Here is an 18,936-nt window from a genome sequence, read left to right as displayed (position 1 = left end):
CCAGTGAAAATCTGTGACTTGTGTGTTGACAGCTAGCTGTCACACTAAGGAGTGTCAGGTCACCAACCTCCCCTTCCTGTTTGGCTACCATGATCCTCTACAGTCTTTGTTTTTGGTAGGCTTAATCTTCACTCTGTGGTTTAAATGAACTTGCGTTTAAGGTGATCTGTACCTCTGGTACAGCCATAGTAAAAACATGGATCTTGTAGATGCAGTACTGAGAACGCTTTGTTCCTCAAGTTCCTTACTCCATCCCTGTGCTCTTCAGAGAGCAATTAAAACCCTAAGATTTGCCGTCACCAGCATATTTTCACTCTAAGAATCACAGGGGCATTCCTAGCACCCCAGTTCCCTCAGCTGCTCTTCATAGGACTTGTGTTCCAGAAACCTCCTTTGGGGCCTATATGTGTTTTTTAATAGCAATTAGATATTTGCATTGAACCATTAATTCATTTATATTTGTTTTTAACTGAAATTCTTACATCAGGTATACAGTTACAGTAATAATAGTATATCTTAAATATATACAGTCTACTTGCAGATTACTTTGTCAGACTGAGTCATATTTGCAATGATTTCAGGAGGTTATACTATTTTATCTTTATTGATATATGTATACCAAGTGTCACAGTTTTGTGCTTTTTTGTGGTTAGAAATTTCATATTTTTATTTTGGTGAAAGTGAGGAACCACATCAATCTTCAAAACTAAAAATGGATGCAGAGGATAAATTTTATTTATTAGTGCTATTTTTTTTTTTACTGTGTTGACTTTATATGTGCTACTAACAAATGATAAATTAGGTTCTCTATTGTATTTCCTGACTGTGTTAAGAAGAACTGGGGGAAATAAAAGCTTTATTTGCATTCTGAATTTCTGAATACATTTGATACCAGTGCACTTTGAATGCACTGCATATTAGAGCTCTATTGCCATGGTAGGAAGGGTGGAGTGGGGTGATAGCTCTATCCCCACTACATTCCAGGACACTGATATTCAGGTTTTTTAACTAATTATATATATATATATATTGTTGATATGCTTACTTCTGTATGCTCATTGCTACTTATATAAGTAGTTCACAAATTTGTCTAAGCAAACGTGAAGCAGAAGACTTAGAGGAAGGACACAGATGTCCTCTCAAGCTGTCATTTTGACAAGGTAATTTCAGCTGAAGGGTGTTTTAACCTAACTATGCATTAGTTATTTTTTCAGCTGTATCTTCAATTAAAAAGAAAACAAAAACAAACAAAAAACATCGCTACAGCCTCTCAGGTCCGAGCAATAGTAACAGGGTTCCTATATTTTCAAGCCTTTTAAGGGTAGTTCTATAACCAAGTAAGAGCAAGAAAACTCTTACACAGATGCATAAGTCACTGGAACATCCAAGTCAGAATTAGTTGCTTTTCTGTTTCTTGGTGCGAGAAAGCAGAAGACTGCAGTGTGGCCAGAATCAAGAACTGTCCAAGAACTTTAATTCCTAGCTATAAAAATAACTTCAATTGCCAATATTATATAAAGACCAGGTTACTCAATTCGCTAGTATTTTCTGCTTTGTGGAGTGCCTAGTCTAACTGAGATGCCATATCAGCCAGTTGATGCAGTACTTTCATAAATCCTACTAAGCATTCAAAAATGTGTAAAGAGAAATATAATATAGAAAATCTCTCAACTCAGTATAAGCTTTGAAGTGATTTACAATAGACAACATAAAAAGTCAAGTGATTCTAAGTCTCAAAAGACATACACATTTCCAAATATAGGTGTTTCATACAAAACCAAGATGGACTGATAGTTGACAAAATAAACATATACCTTCCAAAATAAATTAAAAACAAAAAACAAAACGTTAGGAACTTACTCAACATATACTATTCTTTTTGCTTCAAAAAAACTTTGTTGTATTTATGCCTATTATTTTTTATAAATAGGCACTGTAATAGGTATAGAAAGGTTAGTGGGTTCTCTGTTAATCAAAAAGAAAACATTAAACGACAATAAGATCTTTTCAGCCTATAATTTATTTTGAAGTAATTTCCGTTGAGTTTCTTCTTTAGTTGAAGTCAGTGGATTTTTGTATTATTTGGCATTCAAATTCCCATACAATTGGGTTGTTTTTAACAGAAAAGATGGTGTAGTGGCTTGAGTCAAAGGTAGCTTTTGTGAGTTTTTGCTATAAGGGCAGCATGATGGACAAGGTATTAGGTAGTGCTCGGCTTATGACACACATCAAAATTCCAGAGAAATATTTTCAGAATATTTCATTCTTCCCTATATGTGACACACTCAAGCATTTTTGAGGAAGATATTGACATGCAACTAAAAGTGGATGCTTAAGTAGTGATGAAAAAATTGTGATTTGAAGAATCTATTATCAAAATTTTTAGTTGGCTAGTTGGAAATTAGTCTTTTCTCTAGGACTTGCCAGCTCTATGAAAAGGGAACATTATTTTTCAGCAGTGTTCTATATTTTTGTGAGGGCTGTAGTAGACTGGGCTATATGTTTATACAGTGTTTTCATGACTTCCACCTGACTTAACATCTGCAAAATTCCTGCAATGTTGCTTCCAAGTGAACAAGAGAGGAAAAAAGAAATGAAGTCACCTTTCTAGGAGCTGAAAAACTTATAACAGCAATTCTGATGCAAATGTTATTTAATCAGAAACAGTTTTCCTCTTCACTATGTCTGATCACCATGGTGATTAAAATTACCTTTTAACTGACAGTATTGGGATAAAAAATAGAATGAACTTGCTCAGTCCCAATTCGTATTGAATAAATTGTTTTGAAGACACATTGACATTGTCCCCTAATGCCGATGAAGATAATGGAAATTAAGTTCTATGCTAGTGGTTGATGGATATTCCTACTTTCCCTTTTTAAGTACTCTTTTATAAGAATTCATATGCCATTTATTCAAATTGCTATGTACTAGTACCAGCAATAATTCAGTTGTTTCCTTGAAAAGCTTACACTTGCATTGGCAATTGCAGGGTGTAATTCAAGAATGTCATTCTTGTTTTTTTACTGACTGTATGCTTTCTTAATTGCTGTGTTCTTTCTATGTCCTTTAGCATAAACAAAAATACATACTAAGTTTATTATGAGATGCATATTTTGTTGTGAGTATCTTAGTCTTAATCCTTTGAGTTTGTGTCGGCTAGTGATTGCATGAGGTACCTGGAATGGTAAAACATGAGGCATATTTACATTCCGTTAATTATTAGTTTATGGTGCTGGATGCCAATGAGATCAGTGTTAGAATTCATTTGGGAACTCTTTATGTTTCACATTGATGTCAATGGTCCATTTGAATATGCTGCGTTCTTCCTGAAATGTAATCTTCACAGAAGAAAGGAAAAAATAAATGGAGATTTACATTATGTTCAAAACTATCAGTAGAAGTACAACAAGGCTTGAAATTTTCTTCTCCAATTACATGAGTTGCTCAAAAATTTTAAGCCGTGTTTATGCAGTATTTTGAAGCCACGTGGAAAATGGGGGGAGAATCAAAACTCCTGTAAATGTTGCTGTTAATATAGATCAAAACCAGATCAAGAGATGCAAATAGATGGAAGCATGGACTGGTAGACAAAAAGAAATTAGAAATGAAAATATAATCTCAAATTAAAAAAAAAAAAAGTAATGGAAAACTTCTGTTTGTTTATGAATATGGTAGGTAAAATGAAAAGATTTCATGGGGTAAATTCTCATGGGAAAAAAATCATTAGACTGAAATCTAATTGGGATAATTGCAGGTGAAGAAAGGCAGTGCTATTGGATTCTTTCACTTAAAATAAGGCTTCTTCTGGAGTATTTACTGGACAGTAACAAGTGTTAACTTTTAATATAGTTGTCTATGCAAAATCAACTTTATTTTTCCTTGGTAGGAAAAGTATTCTTATTTTGAAAAGCACGTGTTGTTGTTTCTTTTGAAAATACTTTATATTCTTTATCCAATATAATAGCTATTTAAATTTATATTCATCTATTTTGTAGAATTGCCAATGTTAAAAAGCATTTCTGCAATAATTAGTTGATCAAATAGCTTTTTCTATAGTGCAGGGTTTGTCCAGGAATCAGGATAGCAGAATTGCTCGTTGAATGGTTGTGAAATGGAACTGTGTCCTCATTTAAACTGGGGACAAGGTTGGTGTCTAAATTTTGTCTAGTGGAGTGGTTGTTTTCTTTGTGGTTGTAGTATCTCGTTTGTAATAGCATTGTTAAGATGCTGTCTTAACAACAGTAATTTCCCTAATTATGTGGGAAAGAATACTATGTTAATGAGCCTGTTTTTACTGTATGATTAGTGTTAAAACATTCTTCCCAAAATTGTTTAACAGTTGTATAGATAAAGTTAACTTCATGAATTAAGTAACGTTCATTTGACAAAATATATAAATGTATACTTAAAAGGTTAAGTTCTGTAAGACACCAAATGATGCTTAGTTTAGTGATAAAAGCGGATTTTTTTTTCTCAGGTATAGATGCCAAATTAAAGTAATTTGAACTTTATGGCATTGATTTCATGGCTGTTTGTTAGTTGTACAGTCAAACTTTGAACTTGAAATTCCTGATCACTGGTGAGTTCTGTAATCCACTGGGAGAAGTTTTTTGTTTTTTTTTAAAGTAACAATATTACATTTAATTTTTTTAATGTGCAGTAGAAACAAAGACTGCTTCTGGATTAGTATGCAGAGTATACATTTTTGTTGGAAGCAGAAAGTTGCATAACATTTGCGAGTTTTTTAGTTTTTTTTACATTTTTTGTGTTTTTCTTCTTTTTTTAGATAAAATATTTGAGTTGTTAACTATCAGCAATTTTTAAGTGATTTTCTAATGCTAAAAGTGCTGTGTCAGCTAATGACATCAATTACAAGTTGCTTAATACTGTAACAGAAATGTAACCTTTGAAACAATAGTGGAACTTAGTTATGAATATCTTCAATTGTTATGGTATTTTTCTCTCTCTTTTTTTGGAGCCACGCAATCATTTCCTTCCCACACAGAGGCAATGTCTGCACTCGCGCGCGTGTGTGTGTAAATCATCCTTGCAAGGGGCAAATGATCCCCACGGGTAATGTTTACACATTTCACTTAAATACATTCCTGTTGAAGTAGACCTTGACCACTGTGACATTTTCTGAAAATGTGTGCGCTTTTCAAAAGTGGTTTTTAGTAGCATGCCAGTGTAACAAAGCACATTTTTCTCATTCTATTAACTTGATATAAGCCTGAGATCAGGTTATCATAAACAATATGCTTAATTGGTATGTAAGCGAGGATTTGTCTTCTTTTGTAAACTGACATGAGGTATAGGTTCATTTATCAGTCATACTGTCCAAACTTGCTCTCCATTTAATTAAAAAGTAAATAACAGTCACGAGATTGTATTCTAGTGCAAAATGCTAAGGAAGACTGCTTCCTGAAGATATTTATTATGCTTGCAAAATGAATTTAGCAGATGAATAAAATACAAATGTATGAAAAAATAAATACATACTTGACAAAGAGACGCTGAAAATTGACCTTTTTTAGTGAATATATTGCAATTTAGAATCCTAATACTAATTATGAATACACAGTCTTTTTTTTTTCAAAGTTTATACAGGACATGGGTTTGACTCATGAAAGAGCAGTGAACCATTTTGGTGGTTCCACTGTTGAAATGTAACTCATCAGAAGTGCTAAAATTCAAAGCAGGATAATATAATGCAAGATGTGATTAGAAGTATGAATTTGAAACCATCTGGAGAGGCAGGCAGGTAGACATCATGTGTTACTTAAAGTGGTATTTGATAAGACTCTTTCAGTAAGGGCCTAGATTTGTGAAAAATTTCCTGCAAAGTTCCAGAAAGCTTCTGTCCAAATGGCCATGCAATTACTTACGTTTGTGTTAATTTAAATTAGTTTACAATTAGTACATGTGAAACCAAAAGAGTACAACCTGTTTTGCAAATACATTGTCTTTACTGGAAAATGGAAGTGCACCAGTAAAATATATGGACATTCTCTTCGTAATCTTCTCCTAGTCAGCGTGAACAAATCAAAGGGAAGACGGCAGAACACTCTAGAAATGAGAAAGTGTTCCCAGGGGCTCTTGGGAGCCAATTCAGATTCACAGCTACTGCTCAGAAGAAGCCAAACAGGCAGGAGGTGTACCATGTTTTGCATGGATGGTCTGACATCTGTTCTGATTTCAAGCAGTTTCTGTCATCTGTCCTCCAAAGTGACTAAAGTAAAGACCTAAGCTATTTTGTTGTTTTGTTTTACCATCACCAGTCAAAAGTGCTATCTCAGTTATTATATTTCTTTTTAAAATTGTAGTAGCTAGCCCACTTTGGGTTGGAAGGGGACTTAAAGACCATCCAGTTCCAACCCCTCGCTGTGGTTAGGGACACCTTCCACTAGATCAGGTTGCCCAAAGCTCCATCCACCCTGGCCTCGAACACTTCCAAGGATGGGCATCCACATCATATTTTCATGGACAGTTTTGGTTAGAAATAAGTTAACTCAATTTAGAAACTTGTTGTTTTTTTGTTTGTTTGTTTGTTTGTTTTTTGCCTTAGCTGATTTGTGTCTGCAAACTGTTGCAGGTTGTATTAAAATAAAAAAATAATAATAATAGTAAATCAAGGAGGTAGCTTGTAATATGTGAAGTACCTCAGCAAAAACTGTGGGTGAAGTCTGAAACTTCTATTGAATATTATTATTTATGAATTTTAATGAAGGCTGACTAAAAATGCAATTTTGTCCAGTTTCCACTTAATCGACTGACAACTTTGATAAAGATGCAGTGATGAGAGCATACCCAGCATAAATTTTACTTTGAGGAGTTAAAAATCTCATCACTGTGTTCTACAGCTTCTGTAATTCATGTCTCCTTGTATTGTATATTTTGATACCCCAAAATAGGGTGTTCTTTAGCAGTTGCAGTAATTAGCAGGTAGAGTAGCACACTCAGCAGAAAATGTGGAAAGCTGTGTAAACATCTATGGAGTATTGAAGGTTTTTTGCATACATTCTGCCAATTTTTTTATGAAGGTCAAATGATTGTAATTTTTCTGCATATAAAATATTCTAACATGCTAACTAACTCTATGTGTATTGCAATCATATTTATTATTCATTAGATGTTTCAGATCAACATGTAGTATAATAGTTTGGTTAAAATGTATTTACAGATCTTTGATTTAGAAAATAAATCTAATGCAGAACCAACAATAAAGCATTGAATAAGCATGTGAATGGTAAAGTACACAAAGAAAATTAAAAAGATTTTCTGTACTGGAAGACTTGTATTTCAGTCTTTTGGTTGCTACTGTTGTTCTGCTCCCTTGCATCTGGTGTTGAAGATAACTTTATACATGTGACATATTATACGTAATAGTTGCAATTACATTGATATATAATTTAAATTTACCAAGTAATTATACTGATAATCATTATGTAGAAATTAGAACCAGGTATTGATTTAGGATTTGCATGCTCTTATATCAGGTCTGGATTTAGTCTAATAAATCTAAATGTAATAGAGAACCAGGGCAGAATACCTTTTGCCTTAATAAGCTGCTTTTAAACTTTAGCATTTGAGAGCCTTGAATGTACATTTAAACTCCTACATTTTGTGCAAGTCACAAGTGTTTTCCAGTAATGTAAATCTTTTGCATAAAGTAATTATCTTCCCACTCTTTGGTGGAGTAATTTGTATTAGCCTGAAGTCTGAGAGAGATGAATAAAATGTTCACCTCCTACCTGCTGAGTCTAGTCTATATTTTAGCTTTGGATTATAACACAGATGTGAGCAGGAAAAGAGGTAATCATCAACAGTTTTGTAACATTGCAGTTTTGACCTCTCTTTTTTGTGCTGTGCTGTGATCAACTTTTAATAACAGTCTGAAATGCAAAGCAAGTTAACAACTTAAATATGTAAAAAATAAACCTTCTACTTGTTTTTTCATACTGCACCGTAAAATCCAGCAATTTAAAAGCAGCAAGTTTGCTTCAGTCAGGAGTGGGAAGGGGGGAACCAAATAGAAAACCAAGAGGAAGATTTAGCAGAAATAGCATTCAGCTTTTAAGAAGTGTTGCACCTCTTTCTTTCACTGCATTTTTTTTCCTCTTTCTTTTCTTTACCTTGCCTTAAGATCATCCATGGTATTCTTTTACATGTGTAGCAGTGTACTATGTGGCTAGTAAGGATTCAATGTGTCATAAAAATAAGAGTCAACACAAATATATATGCAGTACTACAATATTTGGGGTATTCAGTTTCATCAGATTTTCTGTGTGCTTTGATTAAATAAAAAAAAAAAAAAGTGCCCTGTTTCTACTTCAGGATGTTCCTAAAGGAATTTTAGCAGTGAAACTGCAGTCATTCAACAGCATCTGTCTGCATGCTGAAAATGACATCAATAATGCACAAGATCATGTCTAAACTGAAAGAACAGTAGGAATGGCATAAATTTTACTTAATAGAGCATCATATAAAAACTAGGCAGGGATACCTGAAGCGCTGACAGCATCCATTACATTAAGACATGTCTCTGTTGTTTGCAAGTATTATGTAAGCTTGACACTATTCTTTTTTTTTAAGCTTGACACTGTTCTTTTTTTTTCCTTTTTTTTTTTTTTTTGACATTCTGATTTCAATCGCCCTGGGATTAATAATATCTTTCTCCTATTTTCAGAGGGTGATGAGACTGGAGTGATGGATAGTCTGCTTGAGGCCTTGCAGTCAGGAGCAGCATTCAGAGATCGCAGGAAACGAACACCAAGGGGACACGGTATGGTGATTTCTTAAAACTTTTAATTATGAACTGAATGGAGAAAAGTTATTTTGCCAAGACTTAAAAACAATTTCCTCTGGAAACCACTGAGCTACTGTGAAAATTCGGTAGGAATTCCTTCTTTTTGGTCATGGATTTTTAAATATAGCTCTATCTTCAGGTAACTGGAGGCTCTGAAATATAACAAGGGTGCTTCTTATGTTTCAAGTGTAATTTAAAAACATGACTGCACAAAGCAAGTCTGTCTTAATCTTTAAAACCATAAGTATAATTCGTTTATTGTAGGCGGTGTGATGAAAAATACTGACTTCTTACACCAGTAAGAGTTTGGTGTAAGAATATAGCCGGTCATCATTTTTAAGCACAAGTCTTAAATATGTTCTTGTTTGGTTGGAAGATGTACTGTGTGTAGCTGTGAAAGTCGATTTACAATAAAAATAATCTACTTTTTTGAAGAAGACAATAGTATTCTACAGGTGTAGTCTGAACAACTAGTGCTTCCTGCAAGTTAGGTCTTGAGGAAATTTGAGCAAGAGCTAAGCAGTTGCAGTGTTTTCTCTTTTCCATTCTCCTCCCCTTACAAGTATGCCTGTTGCATACAGTTTGTAAATAGCATTTACTATATATTTACGTTTCATTAAAGCTCATGGTACGCTCTATTTTCCAGTTTTTTATTTAAAATATATTTTACATTTTAAAAAAGAAACACACAAAAAATAAAAGGTACTAAAGCAGGCTTTAACCTAAAACCTACTTAGACTAGATTCTCCAGGTTTTTACATGGGTGACACCCTTAAGCATGAAGGGAATGAAAAGGGTCTGAAAACACCTCACAATTAATAACTGTATGAAAATAAAGACAAAAAAAATAGGGAATTGCATACATTTGAATAATTTTCATATTGTTTTCTCCTGTGTTATTGTGGTTATTACCTTTTACTGGAGAAAGTATTGAAAACTGATTAGTTTCTTTCAAATTGATTCTCAGATCTTGGTACTTAAGAGATTCTTGACACATTGACACAGTGAGGTTATCTAATATTGGAAAAAAAGGTGTGAGGTTTCAAAAATACATTTTTTTTTTTTGGTAAAGTACTTATGAATCTTTGGTAAATTAGAGAAGTGTGCTATGAACTTTAGACTTTGTGTGTTTATATTGCTTTGTATAATTCTGAATTGTTAGTTGCCATTTTAATTCTTTTTTCTAAAACAAGATTTTTATCTGAATAAACAAAAAGTGATACCCATTCTAAACATGTCCTTCAAAGAGGTGCTATTTAATTGTTAACTCGTTACATCTGAGTTTATGTAATTCACCTAAAGCATTTAGTAACTTATACAATGTAATGTGCTAAGTAATGTACCCAAGTGTCCTTGTGTTAAGTAATAATTTATTGCTACGAAGATAATTTTAGGAGGATATTTTGCCTAATAGCATACTATTTCTGGTTCTGTGCCATGAATTTTTTTTTTTTTTATCTTTCTCCAAAGCGTCTTTGGCCATTCATTCATAATATGTTGGGCTTAAATGAATACAGGTCTGACTGCACGGCAGTGGACTTTCTCAGACTACGTTTTGTAGTTTGTGCTCCAGGGAAGTTTGAATTTCAGGGAGCATGCTGTGTCCTGGTCAATCAAAATCTTTAATGCAGCTTTGTCACTATCTCCATTACAGGTCTGAAACTGTGGCACAGGTGCTTGCTTTAATGATTGCACATTATGGCCTCAATGTAATGTAGCTGAAATGTGAAGTTTGTAATATATGTAGCTCAGGAATTGCTCTCATATCCTAAAAACCATCAGTGCTAATTAATCACTAAATGTATTACTAGATTGTTTCAGATTAAATACTCTAATATTTTAAAGGCTGCTACAAGTAGGGTGAAGTTATTTTTAATGATGAATAAAAGCAGGTCTGAACTTGATAATATAGGTTAATAATAATTGCAGTGGTGATATATTTTGAGGAACTCTTAATTCCAAAACCTAGAATGATTGATCTATATCCCATATAAACAAGACACCAACATCCAAAGAGTTGGTTTTGTTTAGTCCATTTCAAAACATACTGCAGGAGATATGATTTGATACGATTAGTTTTGTTAGTTTCAGTAGAAGATCACTGCATATTATACTCGTGATTTTCTTTTTTGGAGTCAAGTGTTTTAGGCTGTAAGATTTCTTGAGCATGTTATAATTAGTATGTGAATTAGTTTATCCTCTTTTACCCTTTTATGGAAGTATATAACATCATAATACTGTTATTTAAAAGCCATGTGCATACAGTACAGTGCGTTCCACATGGGTGTTTAAAAAAAAAAAAAAACGAGATAGTGGTGCTTTTCAAATTAGAGCTGTGTTCTTTTTGCTTTTCATTTTTTGTGTTATTTCTGTATTTTTGTGCATTTTCCGTTAACGCATTAGGTGTTTCTTCTGTTGTTGAAAATTATTTTGTTTAATATGCCAGGTATATAAAACTGTACAACAATGTCTGTGTGCCTGTAGCTTCACGAACATATTATTGGAATGTGATGTCGGTCTTTCTGCATTTTTTCCCTATGAAATCAAATTTCAAAGAACAACAGACACATCGCACTGAAATACGGAAATGTCCAATTATTGTGCGGATTTTTTTTTTGCATTTCAAAGTGAACAGATTTCCAAAATAACATAAAATCAATTAAAATTAAAATCAAATTGTCAGTGATTCCTCAGGAATTGATCTTCCTCAAGTTTTAACAATGTGTTTTGTTTTTATTTTTTTGAGACCTTTGAACTACAGTGGTATCATTGGTAATTTATGAGAGAATGCCCAAAGTAAAACTTTAGTTTGCTACCTACCAGGGGATGTGTGAAGACTTTTGGGCTGAAAGGTTCATTAGGTCAGTCTATAGAAGCTGTCAGTCAGACTAAGCAGACCAGAGAATGCTTTTATTTTTTATAATTTGTTATTTATTTCCTAAGCAAAAGAGGGTGAGAGAAACTCCAACTTTAGGGGTTGCAGCATTTACCTTCTATAATCTAGTTACATTGCCAGATTAGGTAGCTTTAATCTATGCAAGCATTATGGATAAAATAGGACACAATGGAGGACACAATTTCTTTATGGCTTTTCTTAGGGCTTACTTTGAGTTTGAATTAAGTTGATTTTAGAACAAAACCAAACTCCACCATTACTGGGGTCTGATTAAAATTTAGTACAGTATTGAATCAACTATTTGGAAGTCAATTAGCTTAATCATTTTATTAATATAAAATTAATCTGTGATTATTCACATTATTTGTGTATAGACATAGCTCACTACAAGGTGGATGACACATAAGCATGTTTTATTTTTAGATTTTCTTTACTAGAATGAAAAAGGGAGATTTACCAAAAGTTTTATTTCTTCTAGTAGACAACCCATCTGAAGGAAGGTGGAACTATTGTGGAGTGTGAACATTTATTTGCAGTTCTAGTAAGATTGATTCTATTACTAAAGAATATATGTTTCAGAAAAAGATGCTGTTTCTTTGTTGAAAGCAATTATGATTTTCTTTTAAAGCAGTAGCAACATATCACCGTGAACAGAGTTTGGCTGTATTTTTGTGTTGCGCTTAAACTTTGGAAAATATTTGTACTGTTGAATAATTTGAAAGCTTTTTAGCACTGAAGTGAGAATTTAGGGGTATATATAAGCTTGTAACAATCTGTTTTAGCAGTTTGCTGGAACTGCGCTTGTGTTAGAGTACTTACCGTTAGAGGAGTAGTTGAAAGCATGGAGGATTCAAAGACAAAGCAATCTAATGGACTATAAAAACCTGTAGAGAAGTTCTTCTTTCATTGTATAGAGGTACTCAAACAGTCCCAGGTCTTCAGACATTTCTGTGATTTTGACCATGTAAAGTAGAATGGACAATAAAATTCTATCATGAAAGAGTGAATAAGAACATTTTGTACTAGATTGAGTATCAATTGCCAGGTATTAAAATACCTTTAGGAAGACCTTTGGTGGTAAATTTACCCTGTACAGATTCAATACACTATAGTTTTCTGTTTGTCTCCCGGGACAGCATATGTGATGGCTTTTTTATTACTATTTGCTGGCATATCATAAGAACATTTCATGTTCAGAGAACTTTCTGAAATAGTCTATATAGGCTTGTTTTTGCACTGAAGCTTCACATAATCTCAAGTGTTTTCTAGATACGGGTTATTAGATGCTACCCTTTGTAGGTTTGGTTCTCCTTCAGAATTTTTGCACATAATGCTCTGTAATTTCCTGTGATTGTTTCATACTTGTTTTGTCTAATAATACCTGCAGTATTATTCCCTTTCTGTTTGAATATAACAAGATTTCATAAATGAAAGTAAGTTATTAAACAAATCAGTTCTGGGCAGGGAAGACAGCTAACTGCATAAAGCACATTATGATCCTTTCTAAGTGATCGCTCATACTCTTGTTTGAAACCTCTTAGGGCATCACATTTATTATGCTTTTTTAGAGGCAATTCTTGCCTTCCTTGTAGTCGATGCCTGATTTTAGAATGCATTCTGCCCTTCAGATGTCAGAAATAACATCTTCAATACTATCTTCAATTCTCTTGTGTGGTTAACGTACCTGACCTGGAAAAAACTGTTGATATTTTCAAGAAAGCAAAGCTTTAAACTGTCAAAACTCTCTGCAACTGCAGATAATTTTTAATTTTTTTACTTTCTTTGTTGCCTTCAGCTCCTTGAGGTGTCATCTGGCCCATGTAGTCAGGAGTTAGCCAACCCAAGAAGATAATCACAGCATGAAAAGAGTAGTCTGGAAGTTTGATGTGTCTTGGAATTTTCCATGTTCCCAAACATCTCCTATGCCCTGCGGTTTCTTTAGAGTCTGTGTTGAAGAACAGAAAGACTAATGTAAGCTCTAATATTCATGTCTTCTGTTTCAAAGATGCTCATGTAGCCTGGAAAGACTTTAACATCACTGCGTGTAAAGTACGAAACTTTAACCCGAGTTGGTCAGTTTTGTCCTCTTTGATGTATACTGGAAAAATTATCCTCATGCTGCCAGAATATTAATACATTTCAGAAAAGAAAATGCAGCAAGAGGATTCTTACACTAACACTAAAGCATCAATTGAAGAAAGTTCTGCAAAGTATCAATACTAAGGCAATATTACTCTGAGAATTACATATATAGAAGTGCATAAAAAAACCTGTAAATGTATCTGTGGATTTTAACTGTACACTTTGTAATTGACGTATTAAAATAGGGTGGCCGTGACTTCTGACTACTAAGGACTTTTAAGAATTTACTTGCAAATGACCTATTAAGGAAAGTTGGTAGGACACCTTTGGAAAATATTGTTGGAACAGTTTGTATTCTGTAGGAAAAAAAAAATCTACGAAATTGTATGGCTTTGGACTGCCAAAATTTGAACATGACACAGCTTATTTTAACTGAATTGAGGAGTTTTTCTTGAAATGTGATTTTTCAAGATTTAAGGAGGAATATTGTAGAATAAATAACAAAATTGGAATTAGAAACAACACTTGGATTTCTTAAGAAGGCAACTATAGAACATTTTTAGACAAGTCTTTTAAATTTAGACCGCAATACATTGCCACATTCTTGTATGTAACTTTATTGGTATTTTAAGGAGTGCCATAAATCCAGATGCATTTTGGGTAAAAGGTTGTGTTCACCTTTAAAATTTTGTTTTATGCTTCAGTATTTTTTAATTCTATTTATAAAATACAAAGATGTATTTCTGCCTAAAACATCAGACTTCTGCTTGTAACTTAATAGTTAAATCTCAGTGAAAACAATCTGAAAACAAGGAAGGAATTAAAAAAAAAAAATACAAAAAAATACAGCTCCAGCAACTAACAGGTGGCATTTAATACATAAACCAGTAACACTGTTCAAATTTAGTCACTCTTGTCTCTGGTTTTGTAATCAAATAAATGAGTTCAGGATTTCAGCTGCATCTAAACATTCATACAAATTTAAAACAATTAACAGTTTATGATCTACAAGCAATCTGAACTGACGTTCTGTTGAGTTTTTTTTAGCTTTTTTTTTTTCTCCAAATCAAATTAACAGCTGGTGTTCTGTAAAGATTGCAGCTTTTGAAATTGAAATACTGAGAGCACTCTGGTATATTTTTCTAAAAATGAGCTTACAGATTTGGTAATTGTATTGATGTAGATTTTGAAGAGATGTGATCTTGAGTGATAATAAACAGTAGAACTAGGTACTTGAAAGACGAGTAATTGTTGTCAAGCAAAACATCATTATCTGTTGAAGATAAGCGTGTGCATGTAAATTATGATACTTTGCACTGGAGTGACCCTTATGCTCTTAACCACGCTTCACTTATGTGTTGTTCGTGGTATTAGAAGAGAGAAAGTTGTACTTATCTTGAAAAGATTGTGTTTTTCTCTGAAATGCAGAGGAGAGAACTGGAGACTGCATATTCTTTCTGTTTTCTGTACTTTTAAAAAGAAACAAATACTGTTCTATTAATCTATGAAGAACAGATGTGAAACTCTTTAAATTGGACAAATATTCTTCCATCATTTTTTTTGCTTCAAGTGCAATCTTAGAGCTTTGTCTGCATAGCCAGAAAACAGCTGCACCTCTACTGTATTGTATTTTCTGTTCTTCTTTGAGTGCCTGTTTAACAAGTCAGTAAGAAGGAAAGAAGAGTTAGAGAAGTCCAAGGCAGAGTTTAATAGCTACTCTTCTACAGTTACAAAGCACAGAATGTTTCTGTTTCTTTTGTAGCATTTCTTGCATTTGTTGTGTATACCCTATTACAACAAAAAAATTTTCATGACATTGTGAACTGAAAGATTAATTTGGTTCTGTTTTTAAAAATTGTTTTATTTATTTTTCCAAAGTTTTCTGCATTTCGGTTTTTTCATTTTACCAGATTCCTCTTGTAAACTGGAATATCCTTATGATGATCTTTTCTTTGAGCAGAATTCCTGTTCCCAAATATTTTTTTCACTGACATAGTGCTTGATGTAAAATGCAAAAAAAAAAAAAAAAAAAAAAAAAAGGCAGGAAAATAAGATGTATTTTTGATTTCTGCTTTCCAGTCTAGTGGAAACTTTTGTGTGTGTTTGTGTGTCTGTACCTTTTTATTGTTAGCTATCTTTTTTTGAATACAGTGTTTTATAGCTTTGATCTCGAACAATTAGGATTAAAAGGCTGCATTTGTGTGTTGTTTTTTTTTAGTTCATTTTTTAACAAGAAATCTTTGATATACTAGCTTGTTTACCATCGGTATTTGAAGTTAAGATTATGCAGTATAGGCTCTTGGTTTAGCCTTTTGAAAATTATTTGATACAAATTCACTGTACTGATGGGCTAATCAGTTAAAGTTCACTGAGTTTAGCTAAACAGCGTGTGTTTGATTTAGAGAAGTCTGTGGTATGTCAACCTTTTCAGACATAATCCTACTTTCAACATTATCTGACAGGTAGTCAGCCCATCAGGCCTGAGGATGTTCTCCAAAGCAGATCATTTCTTCACTCTTGACTAGTTATTTATCTTATTGAGGCAGAATTCACAACTGGCATATGGAAACTAAGAAGGACCAAAGAAGGGTGTTCCAAGCCTTCCTTTTCCTCTTTCATACACTATGAAATGGTTTGTAGATGTGGCTGCAACTCACATATGTGTTTTTGCAATTTTGTTTTCATGGCAAAATATATCCATAATGTAAAATAAATCTTATATTCTAAAATAAAAGAATCCAAAAATGTCTTCAGAAAAGGTGTTCACACTTTTTTAGCTAAATCCGTATTTTGATTCAGTTTGTAATCTAAAGTTATCTGTAGCTTTTTTTAAAGGAAGACGAATGATGAGTTGTTTCTAAATCTCTCTTGTTGCTACAGGCAATCAGGATAACTTTAGATCAGTCGTTTACTAAAGACATTCTCTGTCTGTCACTTGGTAGATGCAAGTCATTGAAACCATGATATGCATTCTTCCATTCATGTGCTCACTTCGGTGAAAGCAGCTTTCTTGAGAGACCACTTAAGTACCCAGCAGCAACCCTTTTTTCACAAAGTTACTGAAGTACTTTGATCCAGAGTAAACTTGCCTCTTAGCCACAGAAAGAGAAATAGATGTTTAAAAAAATGATAAAATAAGATCCACAGATATCAAATAGTTTTCTTTTGTTTAACTACACAGTGCTTTCTTAGGATTAATTGTAGAAGTTTTAATATTTTAACAAAAAAGAAATTGGAAGGGGCATAAGGAGAGGACCACTGTTTGAAGGGAAAAAATGGGCTTGTCTAAGTTCAGGTTTACAATGAAAATTAATTTGAAGCAAGTGAATAACCAGTCTGAATTAACATATCTAGATTTAAAGCTTATCCTTTATTTAATAGTTTTATAGGCACAGAAAAACTGAAGTACAGAGCTCCAAAATTGAACATACCTCTTTGCCTACAAACATTTTAATCCATGCTTGTCTTTACTGTGCACTTGAAGTCAGCCTTTTCATAGTGCATGTACTGTTGCCTGTCATCTGTTCCTGTCATCATGGCCAGTCCTTTACCCCATACAGAAAAGCTTGCAATCACATTCTCCATGTTTTTACCTTTTCTGGACTAAGCAAAAGCAATGGAAGCCTATCTACAGAAACTTGTCTCACAATAACATACCGTTTTATACCAGAAACTTGAAAGGTATTAAAATGAATAATTTCATCCACACTTTGGAAAACCCTCCAAAATGGTAGTTTTCTAGTATCTGTAGAGTATACAAGTAAGTGGTAAAGTAGACCTCACCGTTCTTTTATAACCCCTTTTTCTGTAAGGAGAATGTTAAACTATATTATAAACCGCTATGTATATATGTACTGGCGAGACTGCTATGGCAGGTAGTCATCTTCAGATGAAGGTTTCTCTTAGTTATCTATTATGTTAAGCATGCTCTTAGGTGTTCTATTTGAAGTGATGTATTTTGATATAAGAATAATGGATTCTATAAGGTTTTGATATAAGAATAATGGATAGTCTAATTCCAAGTTCAGAACTAATCTTCTCAATCAGTTTGGTTTGAATATGATGAGGGGTTGTACAGTTTCATGTTGGCATGCAGGTATGCAGGCTTTATCACTCATTCTATGCAAAAAAGTTCAATGTTTAATAAGTAATATGACTGTGAAAACTGCTAAGTTTTTTTTATGTTTTTTTAATAGTAATCACTTCGTAGTAATTTTAGTCCACCTGTTGGGGAGTCTGCTTGTCAGAATTGCAGTATTTTGGTCTTTCATGTAGTCATATTTCCAGATGAATGAAATAGTGTAGGACCAGTTTGCTTGCAGTCTCATGTCTTTTTTAAGTATAGCCTTTTAAAGGTCAAGGTAATGGCATGTATGAAAAAAAAAATCATTATAAATGGAATTGTCTGTTTTGAAATTGGATATAGTTTGGTTTACATAAAAATGGAATACCACACAGAAAAAAAATAAAAAGCCTTCCTAAGTCCTACAGTAGCAAAGGCATCTAAAATCAGGGTTCAACTGTGACATCATTAAGAGTTCTGGTGTTCGTCAGAAGGTTCTAGGAAGCTTTCCTAGATTTCCATATGATGGCCATTTGGTCCATAAGTCTATGGATAGATACCACTAGGTGGTACTGTTAAACCTCCCTTTTTAAGAAGATTAAAGCAAATTTACAATCCAAGAGTGTTTCAAAAGGACCTAAGTTTTTTTTTTTCTTTTCTCCTGTGACTGCAGAAATAAATTACTACCTGCTTGGTTGAAATTGTTTTCACTAGAATAGGCAATATAGTCTTTCCCATATTGCCACCCAGTTTATATATACTGGCAATAAAGCAAACTTGCAGGTGAATTCACTCCAAAGTTTCCTGAATGTGTCCCAGCTGCTATCTAAAATCCACTTTCATAGTATGTAATCAGTTCCCAAAAAATAATTTAAGCTTTTAATATAAAGTGCAGTTTTTGCATGTTTTTGAACCAGTAGTGTCAATGAAGAAAAGCACAAAAATATTTTAATCCCTTATTATATTTCATAGTTTAATTCCTTTCTTAACAAAATAATATGAGTCTTCATTGGAGAATATGACTGATGATAAATAAGGGTAGGACCTCTTTTTTTTTCTAATTCACTGTCTACTTAAATTGTCTTG

The 18,936-nt window shown here is 33.2% G+C and overlaps 1 protein-coding gene across 8 annotated transcripts in view; it reads left to right on the top strand.

Annotated features, from left to right (window-relative positions):
• The window catches only part of DIAPH2 (diaphanous related formin 2), a 246,342-nt gene that overhangs the window by 132,392 nt on the left and 95,014 nt on the right, over positions 1–18,936 (top strand). For 7 of the 8 annotated variants that reach the window (XR_010834759.1, XM_067005015.1, XM_067005017.1 and 4 more), the window contains one exon: positions 8,690–8,785. Coding sequence is in view for 6 of the 8 variants with exons in the window: in XM_067005015.1 (XP_066861116.1) it covers positions 8,690–8,785 (96 nt within the window). In the remaining 2 variants the exon portion in view is untranslated. Of the gene's footprint in view, positions 1–8,689; positions 8,786–13,500; positions 13,677–18,936 lie in introns of all 8 variants that reach the window. The other variant, XR_010834760.1, reaches the window with a different exon arrangement.

This window comes from Anser cygnoides, chromosome 13 (genome assembly GCF_040182565.1).
Source record: "Anser cygnoides isolate HZ-2024a breed goose chromosome 13, Taihu_goose_T2T_genome, whole genome shotgun sequence".
Classification (NCBI taxonomy): Eukaryota; Metazoa; Chordata; class Aves; order Anseriformes; family Anatidae; genus Anser; species Anser cygnoides.
Note: the sequence above shows the minus strand (reverse complement) of the source record. Positions and strands in the feature narration are given on the sequence as shown.